Genomic DNA, 16,843 nt, shown 5'->3' with positions numbered 1-16,843 from the left:
TAAATATAAAATAGGGCGATAGGGCTGGGGGTGTAGGTTTGAAAGTAGAATGCCCCTGGGTTCATTCCCCAAAGACAAATACAGTTCACTCTTTTATTATTTATTTGTGTGTGTTTGTTATTGTTGTTGTTGTTACTGGGAATTGAGCCCAGCAGCATTCTACCACCGAGCTACACCCCTAGCCCTTTTTTTTTTTTTTTTTTTTTTTCCCCCCAGACCTGGGGATGGAACCCAGGAGCATTCTACTTGAGCGACACCTTCAGCCCTATTTTTTATTCTTTACTAAGGAGCAGAGGCTGTCCACAAACCACGATCCTCCTATCTCAGCCTCCCAAATAAAATCCTGGGATTACAAGTGTGTAATAGCCCGGCCTATTTTTTATTCTTTATTTGGTAACAGAGTCTCACTAAGTTGCGGAAGGCCTTGCTAAGTGGCTGAGGCTGGCCATGAAGCAAGATCCTCCTGTCTCAGCCTCCCAAGTTCTGGGATTACAAGCGTGCGCCACCACGCCTGGCCAGTTGCACCCAATTTAGTAGTGTATGTGAAGCTTCTGAGGCCCAGGTTTCAAGTCTATATAGTACAATCACAGTCTAGCCATGCTAAATTATAGCGCTTACCTCTTCAGTAAGTGTTAAAAGGTGATGCATATCCTTGCAAAGGACTGGCAGAACTGAGGTCTGAGGCTCAGCTCAAGCCTTTTGCTTTTGCTTTACATTGGTTTAGCATAACACTGGATACTTTTATGTCCTTGAGGTATATCTCTTCTCAAGGTTTTGTATCTACAAACACAGAGAGAAGTCTTTTTTATTTTTGCCATTTGTTGTGTTTTGGGTACTGGGGATTGAACTGGGGGCCTTGGCCTTCTCGTACCTGAATTACAGGCAGGCGCGCGCCACCACACTTGGCGAGATGCTTTGCTTCTTGGATAGCGGGTAAAGAGGGATTCTAATTACATCATGGAATTGTTTTTCTTTACATTCTCCTTCAGGATGCCTCTCAGCTGCTTCAGATATTGCAGAGTCTCCACCCTCCTTTGAAAATTGATGGGAAAACTATTGGGGTTGATTTTGCAAAAAGTGCCAGAAAGTGAGTGACTTGATTGTTCTTATTTCAGACCGCTGCCTCTGTACCCTTGTCCAGGGCTCTCTGCCAGCTGTACCCCAAGTCCAAGCTTTCAGTACTGAGACGCTCTTTCCCTGGTTCGTGGCCAAGAGGGAGCTGATTACCTTTTCTTGGAGCTTGTTCCCTCCTGTGCTCATAACGAGTGTATGCAAGTTGCCAGCAGTGCTTTTAAAGTAGGGCTGAGGCGAGGGTAGCAATGGGTTGAGAATGTGCTCTGCGCAGGCGGCAGCAGTACGGTGCAGACCTCTGCAGAAGTCATCCTTCCCTCTGAGCAGCGTGCTCAGAGCTTCGTGTGTATAGTGCTTTGGTCTAGCACATTAAGCTTCCCTTCTTGGTGTCATTGCTCACCCAGCAGATGGCAGCTACAGAGCAGAGCTTTGTTACGAGAAGGGACTCTGGTCTACTGAAAGATTTTCCCAGACACCCCCTGCGCCGCTGCCACTGAAACGTGGCCTTGCTGCCATGTGAGCCCTGACGAAAGCTGGCATGAACCACTGAGGTGGCACTAAGTGGGGACAGACTAAGGTGGAATCACATGATTGGCCCTTTGTGGTTTCAGAGACTTGGTCCTTCCCGACGGCAACCGAGTCAGCGCCTTCTCTGTAGCTAGCACCGCCATTGCTGCCGCCCAGTGGTCATCAACTCAGGTGAGAGGGAGGGTCTTCTTGAAGATAGTATGGTCAAGAGGCCCACATTTGCAGGAATGGCCTCTCCTGTGGTACCTAAAATAGAAGTTCACAGAAGTGTTTAGGAAGTACTTCCTAGCTTCTTGGTGCCCACTGAGTGTGTCTTTGCTTCCTTTTCTTTTGACATTTTGCAGCCTCAGAGTGGTGAAGGAAGCAGTATTGACTATAGCTACCTGCAGCCAGGCCAAGATGGTTATGCCCAGTATGCTCAGGTAGGTAACTTCACTAAGATTCGGTGTCTAGTCAGTGGGCTGTACCTAAGAGCGGAGCTAATGGTGTATCTTTCTCCAGTACTCACAGGACTACCAGCAGTTTTATCAGCAGCAAGCTGGAGGCTTGGAATCTGAGGCACCATCTGCAGCAGGTGGTAAATAGCATCTTCTTTTTGCCTTTGTTGGAGCAGCTGTGGTTGAGGAAATGTGACTAGGTGTCTTAATTAGGCCTCAGGTACAAGTCCATACCCCTGCATGGATGTGGGGCTGATCATGTTAGCGTGTATTCAAGGTTCTGGGGCAGGCCAGGGGGGCTCGTGTACACCAGGAGTCAGCCCTGTCTTTCCCCTCTTGTCAGAAGTCCTAAGTGCACATATAAATTCAGGTGAGCAGAGTGTAACCCTAGAGGAGTGTTCACACGTGAAAGGGTCATAAAAAGAAGCCTCTGCTTAGCTGGGCATGGAGGCTAAAACAGGAGGATGGTGAGGCCCTCAGCAACCCTGAAACCTTGTTTCCAAACAAAAAAGTAACATACAGCTGGAGTGTGGCTCAGAGAGCAAATGCCTCTGGGTTCAGTCCCAGTAAACAACACACACACACACACACACACACACACACACACACACACACACACACACACACACACACACCTACCTACCTACCTTTCTGCTGAGCCAGTAGCACATGCCTGAAATCCCACCTTGCAGGTTTGAGACCAGCCTCTGCAACTTAGACCCTGTTTCAAAATAAAAATAAACCAGGCTGGCAGGGTAACTTGGAGGCAAAACACCCCTGGGTTCATTCCCCAGTACGACAGAAAAAGAAGCTGCTGCTTACATTTTTGGTCCAGAATTTTAAAAGCCTTATAGTCAAACCTCTTAACCCAGAGTAAATACTAATTTTTTTTTTCTTTTTTCTTTGCTATATCATACAGAATCTTTAATTTTGTATCCCATTCTAGGAGGATTGTAAGATGAAAATGTCATAGATTCCATGTTCCTTAGGAGAAGTAGGTTATTAACTGACATAGAGGAAGGACTGCTTGGCATGGTGGCCATGCTTGTAATCTCAGCACTTGGGAGGCTGAGACAGGAGGATCACAGGTTCACGGCCAGCCTTAGCTATTGTGTGAGGCCCTCCGCAACGTACTGAGACCCTTTCTCCAAATAAAGAATAAAAGACAAGCCGGGCTTGGTGGCACACGCTTTGTAATCCCAGCATTCGGGAGGCTGAGACCTGAGGATCACGGTTCGCGGACAGCCTCAGCTACTTAGGCCCTCTGCAACTCAGTGAGACACGGTTTCCAAATAAAGAATAAAAAAATAGGGAAGGAGATGTAGCTCGGAGGTTGACTGCCCCTGAGTTCCACCCCCAGGCCCCCCTCACCCCCAAAATAAAAGAAAGAAAAGAATAAAAGACAAGGCTGGGAGCTGGGCATGGTGGTGCACACTTGTAATTCCAGTACTTGGGAGGCTGAGACAGGAGGATCAGAGGTTCACTGCCAGCCTTAGCTACTATGTGAGGCCCTCCACAACTTAGTGAGACCCTGTTTCAAAATAAAGAATAAAAAATAGGGCTGGGGATATAGCTTGGAGGTAGAATGCCTGTGGGTTAAATCCCCAGAACCATGAAACAAAAAAAGGAAAGAGGGTGGTAGTTTGTTTTTATTTTATATATATATATATTTTTTTAATTTATTTCTTTTTTCTTTTTTTTTTTTTTTTTTTCGTGGTACTGGAGTTCCTGGAAGCCCTTCTACCTCCGGGCTACACTCCCAGACCTATTTTTACATTTTTATTTAGAAACAGGATCTCCTAACCCAGCGCGCGCGGCTGGCTTCGAACCTGCGCGATCCTCCTGTCTCTGCCTCCCCAGCGCGGGGATTACAAGCGTGCCCACCACGCCCAGCTGAGGGTGGTAGTTTATACCTATACTCCCAGCTACTCAGGAAGCTGAGGCAGGAGTATTACAAGGTCTGCCTGGGCAACTTCAAAAATCAAAAGGGGTGGGGGTTGTAGCCCAGTGGTAGAGTACCCTGGGTTTAATCCCCAGTTCCAGGGGTGAAGGAACAAAGACTATATTGGGCATTGTGGACAGCTGGCTTGGAGTTGGGTGACAGTTCTCTCTAACCTCTCTCCCTAACCATCAGGCACAGCAGTGACCACCACCTCAGCAGCTGTGGTGTCCCAGAGTCCTCAGCTGTATAATCAGACCTCCAATCCACCTGGCTCTCCGGTAATCCTACCCTCCTGAATACAGAATCAAGGCTTTGGGGGAAACTTTGGGTTGCTGACCAAAATTTCCCTTTCTAGCTACATACGCCAGGACTGAATACACATCCCCACCTGTTTCTTTGTCTTATAGTATTAGTAAAATAATTTTGTTTCGTGTTTTTGCATGTGTTTTAAGTATAAATTACAAATGGGTTGTATTTATACTTTGTGCATGCCTCAGCTTGACCTTTAGAAGGTTATCAGCGTGTGCTTTGCTGAAGGATCGCCCCAGGTCCTTGCTGCAGTGTATGTGTGAGGGAAGCCCTTCCTTCTGGGTGATTGCAGTGAGTTAGCTCTGAAAGGGCTTTCCAGTTGAAACTATTGAAGCTGCTGTTCTTTCCAGCCTGCGGAAGCACAGCCTAGCACTAGCACAAGTACCCAGGCCCCAGCCGCTTCCCCCACTGGTGTAGTTCCTGGTACCAAATATGGTAAGCCAAACCTCATGGGGCTGTTGGCGGTTGGAAGGTCCTAGTGGGCTTTGTTACTGAGGCTCCTCAGAGGGACACGGGGGATGTAAGGAGAGAGAATGCTGGGGGCTGCTTCAGCTCACTGGCCTAGAGCTAGCTGTCGGGCCAGTTCTGACCTGTGTGACTGTCTGCTGATCTTGTTTTCAAAGCTGTCCCTGACACTTCCACTTACCAGTATGATGAGTCTTCAGGATATTATTATGATCCCACCACAGGGCTCTATTACGACCCCAACTCGCAGGTAAGTATGCTGCTTTCCTCTAGAGGCAGGATTTCGTTTTTCTTGTTTCTTTTTTTTTTTTTTTTTTTTTGTAGTACTGGTGATTGAACCCAGGGGCATTCTATCTCTGAGTCACACCCCTAGCCCTATTTCAGTTTTATTTTGAAACAGAATCTCTCTAGGTTGATGAGAGTCTCAACTATTTGCTAAGGTTGTCCTCAAACCTATGATCCTCCCTCAGCCTCCCAAGTACTAGAATCATAAGTGTGCGCCACCATGCCTGACTTAATTTTATTTAGTAGTTTTTGCTTTGTTTTGTTTGTTTGTTTGTTTTGTGGTACTGGGGTGGAACCCAGGAGCTTTTCTATCTCCGGGCTATACTCCCAGACCTATTTTATACTTTTATTTGGAAACAGGGTCTCACTAAGTTGCTGAGAACCTCACTAAGTAGCTGAGGCTGGCTTCGAACCTGTGCGATCCTCCTGTCTCAGTCTCCCGAGTGCGGGGATTACAAGTGTGTGTCACCACGCCTGGCTTTATTTGGTAGATTTATGAGGCATGAAATAAAATATTCTCTGCCAAGAAATATGTGGATCAGGCCCAGGTGAGTTTTATGTTTTGCTATACTAGAGATCAAACCTAGGGCCTAGAGCATGCTGGGCAAGTGTTCTACCACTGATCTACATATCCAAATAAGTTTTAACTCTTTGTTTTTTAATTTTTGTTGTGTGTGTGTGGTACTGGGGTTGGAACTCAGAGGCATTCTCCCTCTGAGCTACACCCCTGGCCCTATTTTTTTATTTTTTATTTTGAAACAGGGTCTCACTGAGTTGCAAAGGACCTAAGTAGCTGAGGCTGTCAACAAACCATGATCCGTCTGTCCCAGCCTCTCAAATACTGGGATTACAAGCATGCGCCACAACGCCCAGCTCCCAGCCCTATTTTTTATTTTTTGAAATAGGGTCTCACTAGGTTGCAGAGGATCACTAAGTATTACTAAGATAACAAGTGTGTGCAACCATGCCTGGCTTATTTTTCTTTTAGAAATAGGGTCTCACTAGCCGGGCGTGGTGACGCACACTTGTAATCCCCACACTTAGGAAGCTGAGACAGGAGGATCGCACAGGTTCGGAGCCAGCCTCAACTACTTAGTGAGGCTCTCAGCAACTTAGTGAGACCCTGTTTCCAAATAAAATATTAAATAAGGTAGGTCTGGGAGTGTAGCCCGGAGAAAGCCCCTGGGTTCCACCCCCATTATGACCAAAAGGAAAAAAGAAACAGGGTCTCATTGAATTGCTGAGGCTGATTTTGAACCTGCAGTCCTCCTGTCAACCTCCTAAGTACTGGGAATACAGGGATATGCCACCATGCCTGCCTTGGATTTCAACATCCCTAGTCCTATATTTTCTTCTTTTCTTTCTTTCTTTTTTTTTTCTTTTTCTTTTTAGGTACTGAGTGTGGAACCCAGGGGCATTCTACCTCCAGCCCTATTTTCCTATTTTTTTATTCTTTATTTTGAAACAGGGTCTTACTGAGTTCTTTCTTTATTTACTTGCAGGTCTGGGGATGGAACCCAGGGGCATTCAACCTCTGAGCTACACCCCCTGCTCTATGCTCTATTTCCTATTTTTCTTTTTTTTTTTTTCTTTTTTGGTGGTACTGGGGTTCCTGGAAGCCCTTCTACCTCCGGGCTACACTCCCAGACCTTTTTTTATATTTTTATTTAGAAACAGGGTCTCCTAAGTCTGCACGCGCGGCTGGCTTCGAACCTGCGTGATCCTCCTGTCTCCGCCTCCCAAGCGCGGGGATTACAAGCGTGCGCCACCACGCCCGGCTATTTCCTATTTTTCATTCTTTTTTTTTTTTTGGGGGGGGGTGGTACTGGGGTTCCTGGAAACCCTTCTACCTCCGAGCTACACTCCCAGACCTATTTTTATTTGGAAACAGTGTCTCTTAAGCCAGTGCGGCTGGCTTCAAACCTGCACGATCCTCCTGTTTCCGCCTCCCAAGCGCGGGGATTCCAAGCGTCCGCCCCCCACACCCGGCTTATTCTTTATTTTGAGACAGGGTCGCACTGAGCTGCAGAGGCCGCACTAAGAAGCTGAGGCCATCCGCGAACCGCGATCCTGAATGCGCTGGATCACAAGCAAATGCCACCACTCTCACTCTTTTTTTGAAACAAAGTCTCACTACGTAGCTGGGGCTGTCACTGAATCTGTGATCCCCCTGTAGCAGCCTCCCAAATACTGGGATTTCAAGCATTAGCCACCACACCCAGCTCGTATTTCTTTTTTAATTAAGATAAAATGCACATTCATAAAATTCACCACTTTAAGCCGGACGTGTGGCGCACACTTGTAATCCCAGCGCTCAGGAGGCTGAGACGGGAGGATCATAGTTCGAGGGCAGCCTCAGCTAATACTTAGTAAGGCCTTTTGCAACTCAGTGAGACCTTGTTTCAAAATAAAGAATAAAAAATAGGGCTAGAAGCTGGCCGTGGTGGCACACACTTGTGATCCCCGCGGTTGGGAGGTGGAGACAGGAGGATCGCACAGGTTCAAAGCCAGCCACGCTGGCTTAAGAGACCCTGTTTCCAAATTTAAAAAGTATAAAAAAAGTAGGTCTGGGAGTGTAGCCCAGAAGTAGAAGGGCTTCCAGGAACCCCAGTACCACCAAAACAAACAATAGGACTAGAGTATAGGTCAGAGGTAGTAGAATGTCTCTGTGTTCCATCCCCAGTACTGCAAAAAAAAATTCACCACTTTAACTATTTCAGGTGTATAACTGAGTTTTATCACCCCTAGGAGAAACCCTATACAGTAAAGAGTTACTCCACATTCCTGTAGGGTGGGTGTGTGTGTGTGTGTGTGTGTGTGTGTGTGTGTGTGTGTCTCCCTCTCTCTCTTTCTCCCTTCCCTCTCTCCTCTCCCTCTCCCTCTCCCCCTCCCCCCCTTGGGATTGGACCCAGGAGCATTCTACCTCTGAGCCACATATCCCCAGCCCTAGTTTATTTTTATTTGGAAACGGCCTTGCCAGGTTCAGGAGTCTCACTACTTATTGAGGCTGTCTTCAAACCTATGATCCTCCTGGCTCAAGTCTTTTAGTCTCTGTTATCTGTTCTAGACAACCATAGAAATGGAATCAGACAGTATATGTCCTTTTGTGTCCAGCTTCTTTTACTTAGCCTGCCTGTGTTGAGGGCATATCTGCAGTAATATTTTTGTGGTGTGTGCAGTTTTTAAAGAGGAAAAGCAACTTTAACGCTCCATAAATAAATGCTCATGAACAGCAGCTGTGTATGTAGAACAGTAAAGTCAGTACTTTCCACCAGGAGCCTGGCATCGAGAGCCGCGGCATCTGAGAAGCAGAGCGCTGTGCGCGGCCGCCTCTGCACAGTTCCCCACGCTCCCTTGTGCAGTCCGGCCGCTTCCCTGGTGTGGCCGTGGGCAGTGCACAGCTTGTGTTAGGCACACCACCTTTCCTGGAGGGCACACAGACCTCTCCCAGGTCCCTGTGAGCAGGGAGAGCGGGTGACGAGACTGAAGGTCCGGGGCTGCTAGTCACAGCCCCACAGCCGTCTGGTCGCCGGCTCAGCCTGGGAGGTGTGCGTCTCCATGGTGCGCTCATCTGCTCTGGCTACCTGGTCTGAGTAAACAGTCTCTGTGGAAAAGATGGACTGTGCTCTTGGGGTACCCTCTAGGTAGGCCAAAGGATGAATGAGGACCCGACTCTTGAGAAGAAGCCATGTGTGTGTGTGTGCGCGCGCGCGCGTTTTCATTGGGAAATGAATCCGGAGGCATTCCACCTCCAAGCTACAACCCCCAGCCCTATTGTGAGACAGGTTCTCACTAGGTTAATGAGAATCTCACTGATGAGGCTGTCCTCAAACCTTTGATCCTCCTGTCTCAGCCTCCCACGTACTGGGATTGCAAGCATGTACCACCAGGCCCAGCTGAGAAGAAAGCATACTTAATTTGTGTGTGTGTGTGCATGTGTATGCGTGCGTTACTGAGGATTAAACCTAGGGACATTCTACCTTCAAGCTATACCCCCAGCCCTATTTTATATTTATTTCAAAACAGGGTCTCACTAGGTTGATGAGAATCTCACTACGTGCTGGCAGCCCTCAAAACTGCAATCCTTCTGTCTCATCCTCCCAAGTACTGGGATTACAGGCATGTGTCAGTGCACCCAGCTTTGACCTATCTTTAGACAAAATATTTCTGTGAGTTTGAATGTAGGTCAGGGCTAGGAGCATAGCTCAGTGGTCGAGTACTTGATTGGCATGTACAAGGCCCTGGGTTCAGTTCCCAGCATCACTTAAGGGGGGGGGGCATTTCTGGTGGTACACACCTTAAACCTAGTAACTCAGGAAACTGAGCCAGGAGGATTGAAAGTTAAGGGCCAACCAGAACAACATAGAACTTGTCTCAAAAACGCTGGCACATTGCTGCATGCCTGTAATTCCAGTACTTTCTGAGACTGAGGAGGATCGCAGGTTCAAGACCAACCTCAGCAACGTAGTGAGACTCTCAGCGATCTCGTGAGACCGTTTCAAAAATAATCATGCTGGATGTGGTTGTGCAAGCTTATAATCCCAGCATTCAGAAGGCAGAGACTGCAGGATTGCGCTTCGCGGACAGCCTCAGCACTTAGCAAGATCCTTCACAACTCAGTGAGACCCTGTTTCAAAAAATAAAAGAATAGCCGGGCATGGTGGTACACGCTTGTAATCCCAGCATTTGGGAGGCTAAGACCGGAGGATCACGGTTCGTGGACAGCATCAGCTAGTTAGTGAGAGCCTCCGCAATTCAGTGAGACCCTGTTTCAAAATAAAAAGAATAAAAAATTGGGCAGGGGGTGTAGCTTGGAGGTCAAATGCCTCTGGGTTCCATCCCCAGGCCCGCAAAAATAAATAAATAAAAGACTAAAAAAATAGGGCTGGAGGTGCAGCTCGTAGGTACAATTCCTCTGGGTTCCATCCTCAGTACCAAAAAAAAAAATCAGAAGGACTAGGGGTATAGGTCAAAGAATGTTCATCCCCTAGTACCACAGAAAAATAGTGGTGGGGATGTAGCTCAGAGGTACAATGCCTGTAGTTCAATCCCAGCACCAAAAGAAAGAAAAAGAACTGGAGGCCAGGCGTGGTGGCACATGCCTGTAATCCCCGCGCTTGGGAGGCGGAGACAGGAGGATCGCGCAGGTCCGAAGCCAGCTGCGCTGGCTTAAGAGACCTTGTTTCCAAATAAAAAGTATAAAAACAATAGGTCTGAGAGTGTAGCCCGGAGGTAGAAGGGCTTCCAGGAACCCCAGTACCACCAAAAAGAAAAAAAAAAAAAGAGCTGGAGATGTAGTTCAGTGTTAGAAAGCCCTTGGGTTCAATCCCCAGTATATCCCCCTTCTCCCCAAAAAATGTTTAAGCCAGGCATGGTGGCAAATGCCTGTAATCTCAGTGCCTGAGAAGCTGATACAGGAGGATGGGAGGTTTGAGGCCAGCCTCAGCAACTTAGACCCTGTTTCAAAATAAAACAGAAGGAGCCAACCATGGTGGCACACGATTGTAATCCCAGCCCTTGGGAGGCTGAAACAGGAGGGTTGTGTAGGGTCCAAGCCAGCCTCGGTTACTTGAGGCTCTAAGCAACTTAGTGAGACCCTATTTCCAAATAAAATATAGGTCTGGGAGTATAGCCCGGAAGTAGAAAGCCCCTGGATTTCATACCCATTACCACAAAAAATGAATGAATAAATAAATAAAATAGGAGGGTGTAACAGGAGATGTAGCTCAGAGGTAGACCACCTCTGGACTTAATAACAAGCCAGGCGTGATGGTGCACGCTTGTAACCCCATCATTGGGGAGGCTGAGACCAGAGAATCACGGTTCGTGGACAGCCTCAGCTACTTAGTAAGGACCTCTGCGACTTAGTGAGATGCTGTTTCAAAATAAAGAATAAAAAATAGGGCAGGGGGTGTAATTCGGAGGTCAAATGCCCGTGGGTTCCATCCCCTGGTGCTGGAAAAAGAAAAAATAACAACAAAACTTGACGTAGCAGAAAGCCCACATTAATTGTACTTTTCCTTCTAGTACTACTATAATTCCTTGACACAGCAGTACCTTTACTGGGATGGAGAGAAGGAGACCTACGTGCCAGCTGCAGAGTCCAGCTCCCACCAGCAGGCAGGCCTGCCTGCCACCAAGGAAGGGAAGGAGAAGAAGGAGAAAGCCAAGAGCAAAACGGCCCAGCAGGTGTACACCATCTCCCTTGGCTACCAGATGGCTGAGTCTTCATTTTTTATTTTTTATTTTTTGTACTAGGGATGGAACCTAGGGGCATTTTGAAAGGGGGCCTCGCTAAGTAGCCGAGGCTGGCTGCAAACCTGCAATCTTCCTTTCTCAGCCTCCCAAGTACTGAGATTACACGCCCGGCTTGATTCTTCATTTTTTTAGGTTATAGCTTTTATTGAATCTGGGCGAGCTGGAGATTCAGCTCACCATAGAGCACTTGCCTGGCATGCCACGTCCTGGGTTTGAAGCTCTTCTCCGCAGAGGAGCCCCTGGAAGGCTCGGGCTTCGAGTGAGAAGCCCTCGTCCGGTCTCTGGCCGTGCCCAGTAGCGCTGCGGGTGTGGAGGCACGCGCAAGAGGACTGTCAGAAGCCGGGCTGAGAGAACTGGCAGCCCGCTGCAGTGGGACAGGGGTTAAATGCTCTTGGTGCCCTCTGTTGTCTGACATTAGATTGCCAAAGACATGGAGCGCTGGGCTAAGAGCTTAAACAAGCAGAAAGAAAATTTTAAAAACAGCTTCCAGCCCACCAACCCTTTGAGGGAAGAAGAGCGCAGGGAGTCTGCCGCGGCCGACGCCGGCTTCGCCCTCTTTGAGAGAAAGGTGAGGCGGCGGGCAGGGCCTGCTTCCCAGGGGCCCGTGGAGACCTGAGCTGACGGCTCGTCCTGCTTCCCAGGGAGCCCTGGCGGAAAGGCAGCAGCTCGTCCCAGAACTGGCCCGGAACGGAGAAGAGGACAATCCCCTCAAAGTAAGAAGGCTGAGTCTCCTTGTGTCTGGAGAGACGAGTGGCATACTCTCCTCGATAGCGCCTCATCTGGCTTGCTGTGTCGAGGTGTCTATCCATGGTCAGTGGTTTGAAAATAGTCGTTCAGGAGCACGTTTCCTGTCTGTCGGCCGGGTGCTCCAGACAGGTGTGAAGGGCCTCACTGTGAGGAGGGGTAGCAGGTGGCGGGGTGGCGAGGCGTCCGCACACTCGGGGCTGGGCGCGCCACTTAGTCCAGGTCAGAGCTGCGGTATCCTGTTAATACTCTGCCGTGACCCGCCGCCTCTTGTCCCCAGAGGGGCCTGGTTGCTGCGTACAGTGGCGACAGTGACAACGAGGAGGAGCTGGTGGAGAGACTTGAGAGCGAGGAAGAGAAGCTGGCTGACTGGAAGAAGATGGCCTGCCTGCTGTGCCGGCGCCAGTTCCCAAACAGAGACGCCCTGGTCAGGCACCAGCAGCTCTCCGACCTGCACAAGGTGGCCGGGCCCGCCCCTCGTGGTGACTGAGGTGGGGCGCGGGCGCCGCCGTGACTGGCTGCCTCTAGGAGCTGTGTGGAGTGGAGAGGAGCCCGTGCCGCCCGCACCAGGCCGAGTGCGCACCGGCCGCTGCGCTTTGGCCTGGAGCTCACAGGCGGTGCTGTGTGTCAGCGTACCACGCCAGGGCGCTCGAGCTCTAACTGTGAACTCTCTCGTACAGCAAAACATGGACATGTACCGGCGGTCCCGGCTGAGCGAGCAGGAGCTAGAAGCCTTGGAGCTAAGGGAGAGAGAGGTGGGTGAGGCGGTGTGCGGCCAGAAGGCGGCAGAGAAGCGCCTTGAGCGGCTTTTGTCTTGTTGGAATGTGTGTTGACACAGGATCTCCATATGTTTTTGAAGCTGGCCCTGAACTTTGGGGCTCCAGTGACTTTTTTTTTTTTTTTTTGCGGTTCTGGGGGTGGAACCCCAGGGGCATTCGACCTCCAAGCTACACCCCCTGCCCTATTTTTTATTCTTTATTTTGAAACCGGGTCTCACCGAGTTGTAGAGGGCCTCACTAAGTAGCTGAGGCTGTCTGTGAACTGCGATCCTCTGGTCTCAGCCTCCCAATGCTGGGTTACAAGCGTGCCCACCACGCCTGGCATTCCAGCGACCCTTCTGCCTCGGCCTCTTGAGCGCAGCCACACCATGCTGGCTCTGCAGTCGTCTTTGTAGCAGTCAGATCCAGGGTGGGATGGAAGGGTTTCTCACGGAGGTCACCCAACCACGCCAGCTCGTTCGTGTGGACTAGACCCCGGGCTGTGTGTGTGTCTGTGTGTGTATGCACACATGCATCCAATATCATCCAGCACTCCCTCAGGACTGCCCACAGGTTCTGAATGCCACACACTCGAGACACACAGCTGTCGAAGGTGAGAAGGCTCATTTGGCCTGGCCAGGGAAGCCTTTCTGGGAAGCTTCAAGTTAGGCCCAGGAGCTAGTGGGCCACGAGGTGGCGTGGGAGGGAGAGGTGTCTGGGGTGTGGGCCAGGCTGAGGACCCCAACCCATGGGACCAGTGACCTGGGTTTTAATGTACACAGGCCTGTGGGCTAGAAACTTCCCACCTGAGCTGGGCATAGTGGTGCACACTTATAATCCCAGTACTTGGGAGGCTGAGACGGGAGGATCACAGGTTCGAGGACAGCCTCAGCAAGTAGTGAGACTCTCATCAACCTAACGAGACTCTGTTTCCAAATAAAAATAAAATAAAACAAGGCTGGGAATGTAGCTTTGAGTAGAATGACCCTGGGCTGAATCCCAGTGCCACAAAAAACAAAGAAACTCCCCCGAGATCATTGGTCGGTGTCTGTACCTAAGGCTTTGCGTGCCCCGCTAGATACAGCGCCTGCTTCCCAGGGACTGCTGGAGGGGTCCCTGGAAGCTGCCTGGACATTCTTTCCTTGGACTTGGGCCTGTCCACGTGTGGAGGGGGATGGGCAGCTCTTCCCTCCTCCCTTTCAGGGCCTTGACAGGTGATGTAACTAGGTGGGGGGAAAGGGCACTTGGTACTTAGGACCAGTCTAAAAGGCCACACTCCACATTAAAAAATACTGTGGTCTGTCGGGCATGGGCGCACGCTTGTCATCCCAACACTCGGGAGGCTGAGACCGAAGGACCACGGTTCGCGGACAGCCTCAGCTACTTAGGCCCTCTGCAACTCAGTGAGACCCTGTTTCAAAATAAAGAATACAAAATAAGGTGGAGGCTGTAGCTTGGAGGTCGAATGCCCCTGGGTTCCACCCCAGACCCATAAAAAATACGGCGGTGAAAGTCGTTGAGCGCAGGCTCGTTGGACTGTCGCAGTGGAAGTCTGGGTCGCTCCAGCGGTGTTTTCTCTCCGTGTAGATGAAATACCGAGATCGAGCTGCAGAAAGACGAGAAAAGTATGGCATCCCGGAACCGCCAGAGCCCAAACGCAAGAAGCAGTCTGATGCTGGCACTGTGTATGTGACGCGCCGTTTCCCAGTTCACTGGCTGGGCTCAGGCTGTGTTAAGTAACTGTGTGTTTGCCACCGGCAGGAATTACGAGCAGCCCACCAAAGACGGCCTTGACCACAGCAACATCGGCAACAAGATGCTGCAGGCCATGGGCTGGCGGGAAGGCTCGGGCTTGGGGAGAAAGTGCCAGGGCATCACCGCGCCCATTGAGGTGAGTAGGTGGTGGCCCGAGGCGCTGGCCGCAGCGTGCTGGGGGGCAGTGCCAGGGGTCTGGATGCTCAGCGGTGCGGCTCATGTCTTCAGGGGGCTTCCTCCCCGCACCTCGCTCACTTCACACTTAAGATGAGCTGGGCGTGGTGGCACACACTTGTAATCCCAGCATTTGGGAGGCTGAGAAAGGAGCGCAGGTGTGAGGACAGCCTCGGCCAGTAGTGAGACTCAGCAACCTAACTAAACCCTGTTTCAAAATAAAAGCAAAATAGTGCTGGGAGTATGGCTTAGGGGTAGACTGCCCCTGGGTTCAATCTCCAGGGCCACACAAAAGCCGTACGTAAATGAATAAGTTAGCCAACGCCTGGACTAAAATGGTCCCAGGGTCCTGCTCGCCGCTGCACCTGGTGGAGGCAGCCGAGGCCAGGCTTTGGCAGCCACGTTCGCCCTCGTGCGCGGCTGCGTGGCTGTGCTGCTGGTGTCCCAGGCCCACCTTCGCGAGGTGTGACGGAGCGCTGGCACCTGCCTGGCACGGGTGCCTACTGAGGCACCCTGGGCTGTGGCTCACCTGCTCCAGAACTTCCGTCTCCAGTGCCCCGTAGGAAATCCTGCCTCCCTCATCACCTTGGGCCTGCTTGGGGTGCGCTGCCTGCCAGCCGGCCGGCCAGCCACTTACAATGTCTTCCTCCAGGCTCAAGTCCGGCTGAAAGGAGCTGGCCTCGGAGCAAAAGGCAGCGCGTATGGCTTGTCGGGTGCCGACTCCTACAAAGATGCCGTCCGGAAAGCCATGTTTGCCCGGTTCACTGAGATGGAGTGATGCTGAGAGCCCGCAGGAGCACGAGCTGGCCGGCTCCTGCCTCGCGCGGTCTCGAGGGCGCCCTCGTGCTGCTAACAGTTGGGGTGAAGCGCTCGTCCTCGGGCTCCCCCCACTCCCGGCTCGTGGCCAGACCTTGGGGCAGCGGGTTTTTCTCCTCCGTGTACATATGTAGCGTGGCGTGGCCTCCCAGGGCTGAGGCCCTGCTGGTGCTGACGCCAGCCGCCGCTGCCATTTGTCTCCTGGTGTCTTCTCTTGGCAGAAGCCTGTGTATATTTGTATATTACACATTTGTACAGAATTTTGGAAGATTTTCAGCCTAGTTGCCAAATCTGGCTCCTTTACAAAAGAAATACCTTGACAACGGGGTGTCTTGCCTCTTTCTTCCCGGGGTGGGGTGAGGGTGGTGGAGCGGGCCGGGAGGGCCGGTGAGTCTTAAGGTGGCACTCTGCGCTTTCCTTGCCCGTCCTTCCTCTTTACTTTGTTTATCTTGTGCCTGGGATCTAACACAGGGCCACACAGGTAGGCGGGCTCACCAAGCCCCCCTCCAGCGCGTGCTGTTGGGCTGTTCCCAGGGTCAACCTGGGGGTACGCCACCTCTGAGCTGGAACCCTAGACTTCCTCCCCCCACCCCCATGGCACTGGCCATTCATTCTTCTTCTGAACTACATCCCAGCCAGAGTTTTTACTGTGTGTGTGGGGGGGGGGGGTACTGGGGATGGAACCCAGGAGCATTCTACCTCCACGCTACACCCCCCAGTCCTACCTTTTTTTTTTTTTTTTTTTTTTTTTTTTTTGTGGTACTGGGGTTCCTGGAAGTCCTCCCAGACCTATTTTTATATTTTTTATTTGGAAACAGGGTCTCTTAAGCCAGGGCGGCTGACTTCGAACCTGCGCGGTCCTCCTGTCTCTGCCTCCCAAGCACTGGGATTACAAACTTATGTGCCACCACACCCGGCCCCCAGCCCTACTTTTTATTCTTTATTCTTTATTTTGAAAGTTGCAAGGGGCCTCGCTAAGTAGCTGAAGCTGTCTGCGAACCGCAATCCTCCTGTCTCAGCCTCGCGAATGCTGGGATGACAAGTGTGCGCCAGCACACACAGCTTTGTGTTTTGTTTAAGACAGTGACTTTCTATATTGCCCAGGCTGCCTCAAACTCGAAATCTTCTTTCCTTAGCCTCCAAGTCACTGGATTACAGGTGTGCGCCACCACACCCAGCAGGACTTTAACATCTTTTTTTCCTATGGTGGGGCAGGGGGTTGAACCTACCTCTGAGCTACACTCTCAGTCTATTTTTTATCCTTTATTTTGAAACAGGGTCTCACTGAGTTGCAGAGGCCT

General features: G+C 50.7%; 1 protein-coding gene across 1 annotated transcript in view; it reads left to right on the top strand.

The window, feature by feature from the left end:
* RBM5 (RNA binding motif protein 5) overlaps positions 1-15,504 on the top strand; it is a gene marked incomplete at both ends in the record, with an annotated part of 32,208 nt that extends 16,704 nt beyond the window's left edge. Inside the window, 15 exons of the mRNA XM_080695511.1 lie at positions 990-1,087; positions 1,683-1,770; positions 1,944-2,021; positions 2,101-2,173; positions 4,171-4,256; positions 4,638-4,722; positions 4,911-5,002; positions 11,065-11,226; positions 11,714-11,863; positions 11,937-12,008; positions 12,320-12,499; positions 12,720-12,794; positions 14,385-14,482; positions 14,559-14,688; positions 15,379-15,504. Of these exons, the coding sequence (XP_080551637.1) occupies positions 990-1,087; positions 1,683-1,770; positions 1,944-2,021; positions 2,101-2,173; positions 4,171-4,256; positions 4,638-4,722; positions 4,911-5,002; positions 11,065-11,226; positions 11,714-11,863; positions 11,937-12,008; positions 12,320-12,499; positions 12,720-12,794; positions 14,385-14,482; positions 14,559-14,688; positions 15,379-15,504 (1,593 nt within the window). The remainder of the gene's footprint in view (positions 1-989; positions 1,088-1,682; positions 1,771-1,943; positions 2,022-2,100; positions 2,174-4,170; positions 4,257-4,637; positions 4,723-4,910; positions 5,003-11,064; positions 11,227-11,713; positions 11,864-11,936; positions 12,009-12,319; positions 12,500-12,719; positions 12,795-14,384; positions 14,483-14,558; positions 14,689-15,378) is intronic.
* Between the last annotated feature and the right edge of the window lie 1,339 nt (positions 15,505-16,843).

The sequence above is a fragment of the Muscardinus avellanarius genome, assembly GCF_963383645.1.
Source record: "Muscardinus avellanarius genome assembly, chromosome: 5".
Taxonomy (NCBI): Eukaryota; Metazoa; Chordata; class Mammalia; order Rodentia; family Gliridae; genus Muscardinus; species Muscardinus avellanarius.
Note: the sequence above shows the minus strand (reverse complement) of the source record. Positions and strands in the feature narration are given on the sequence as shown.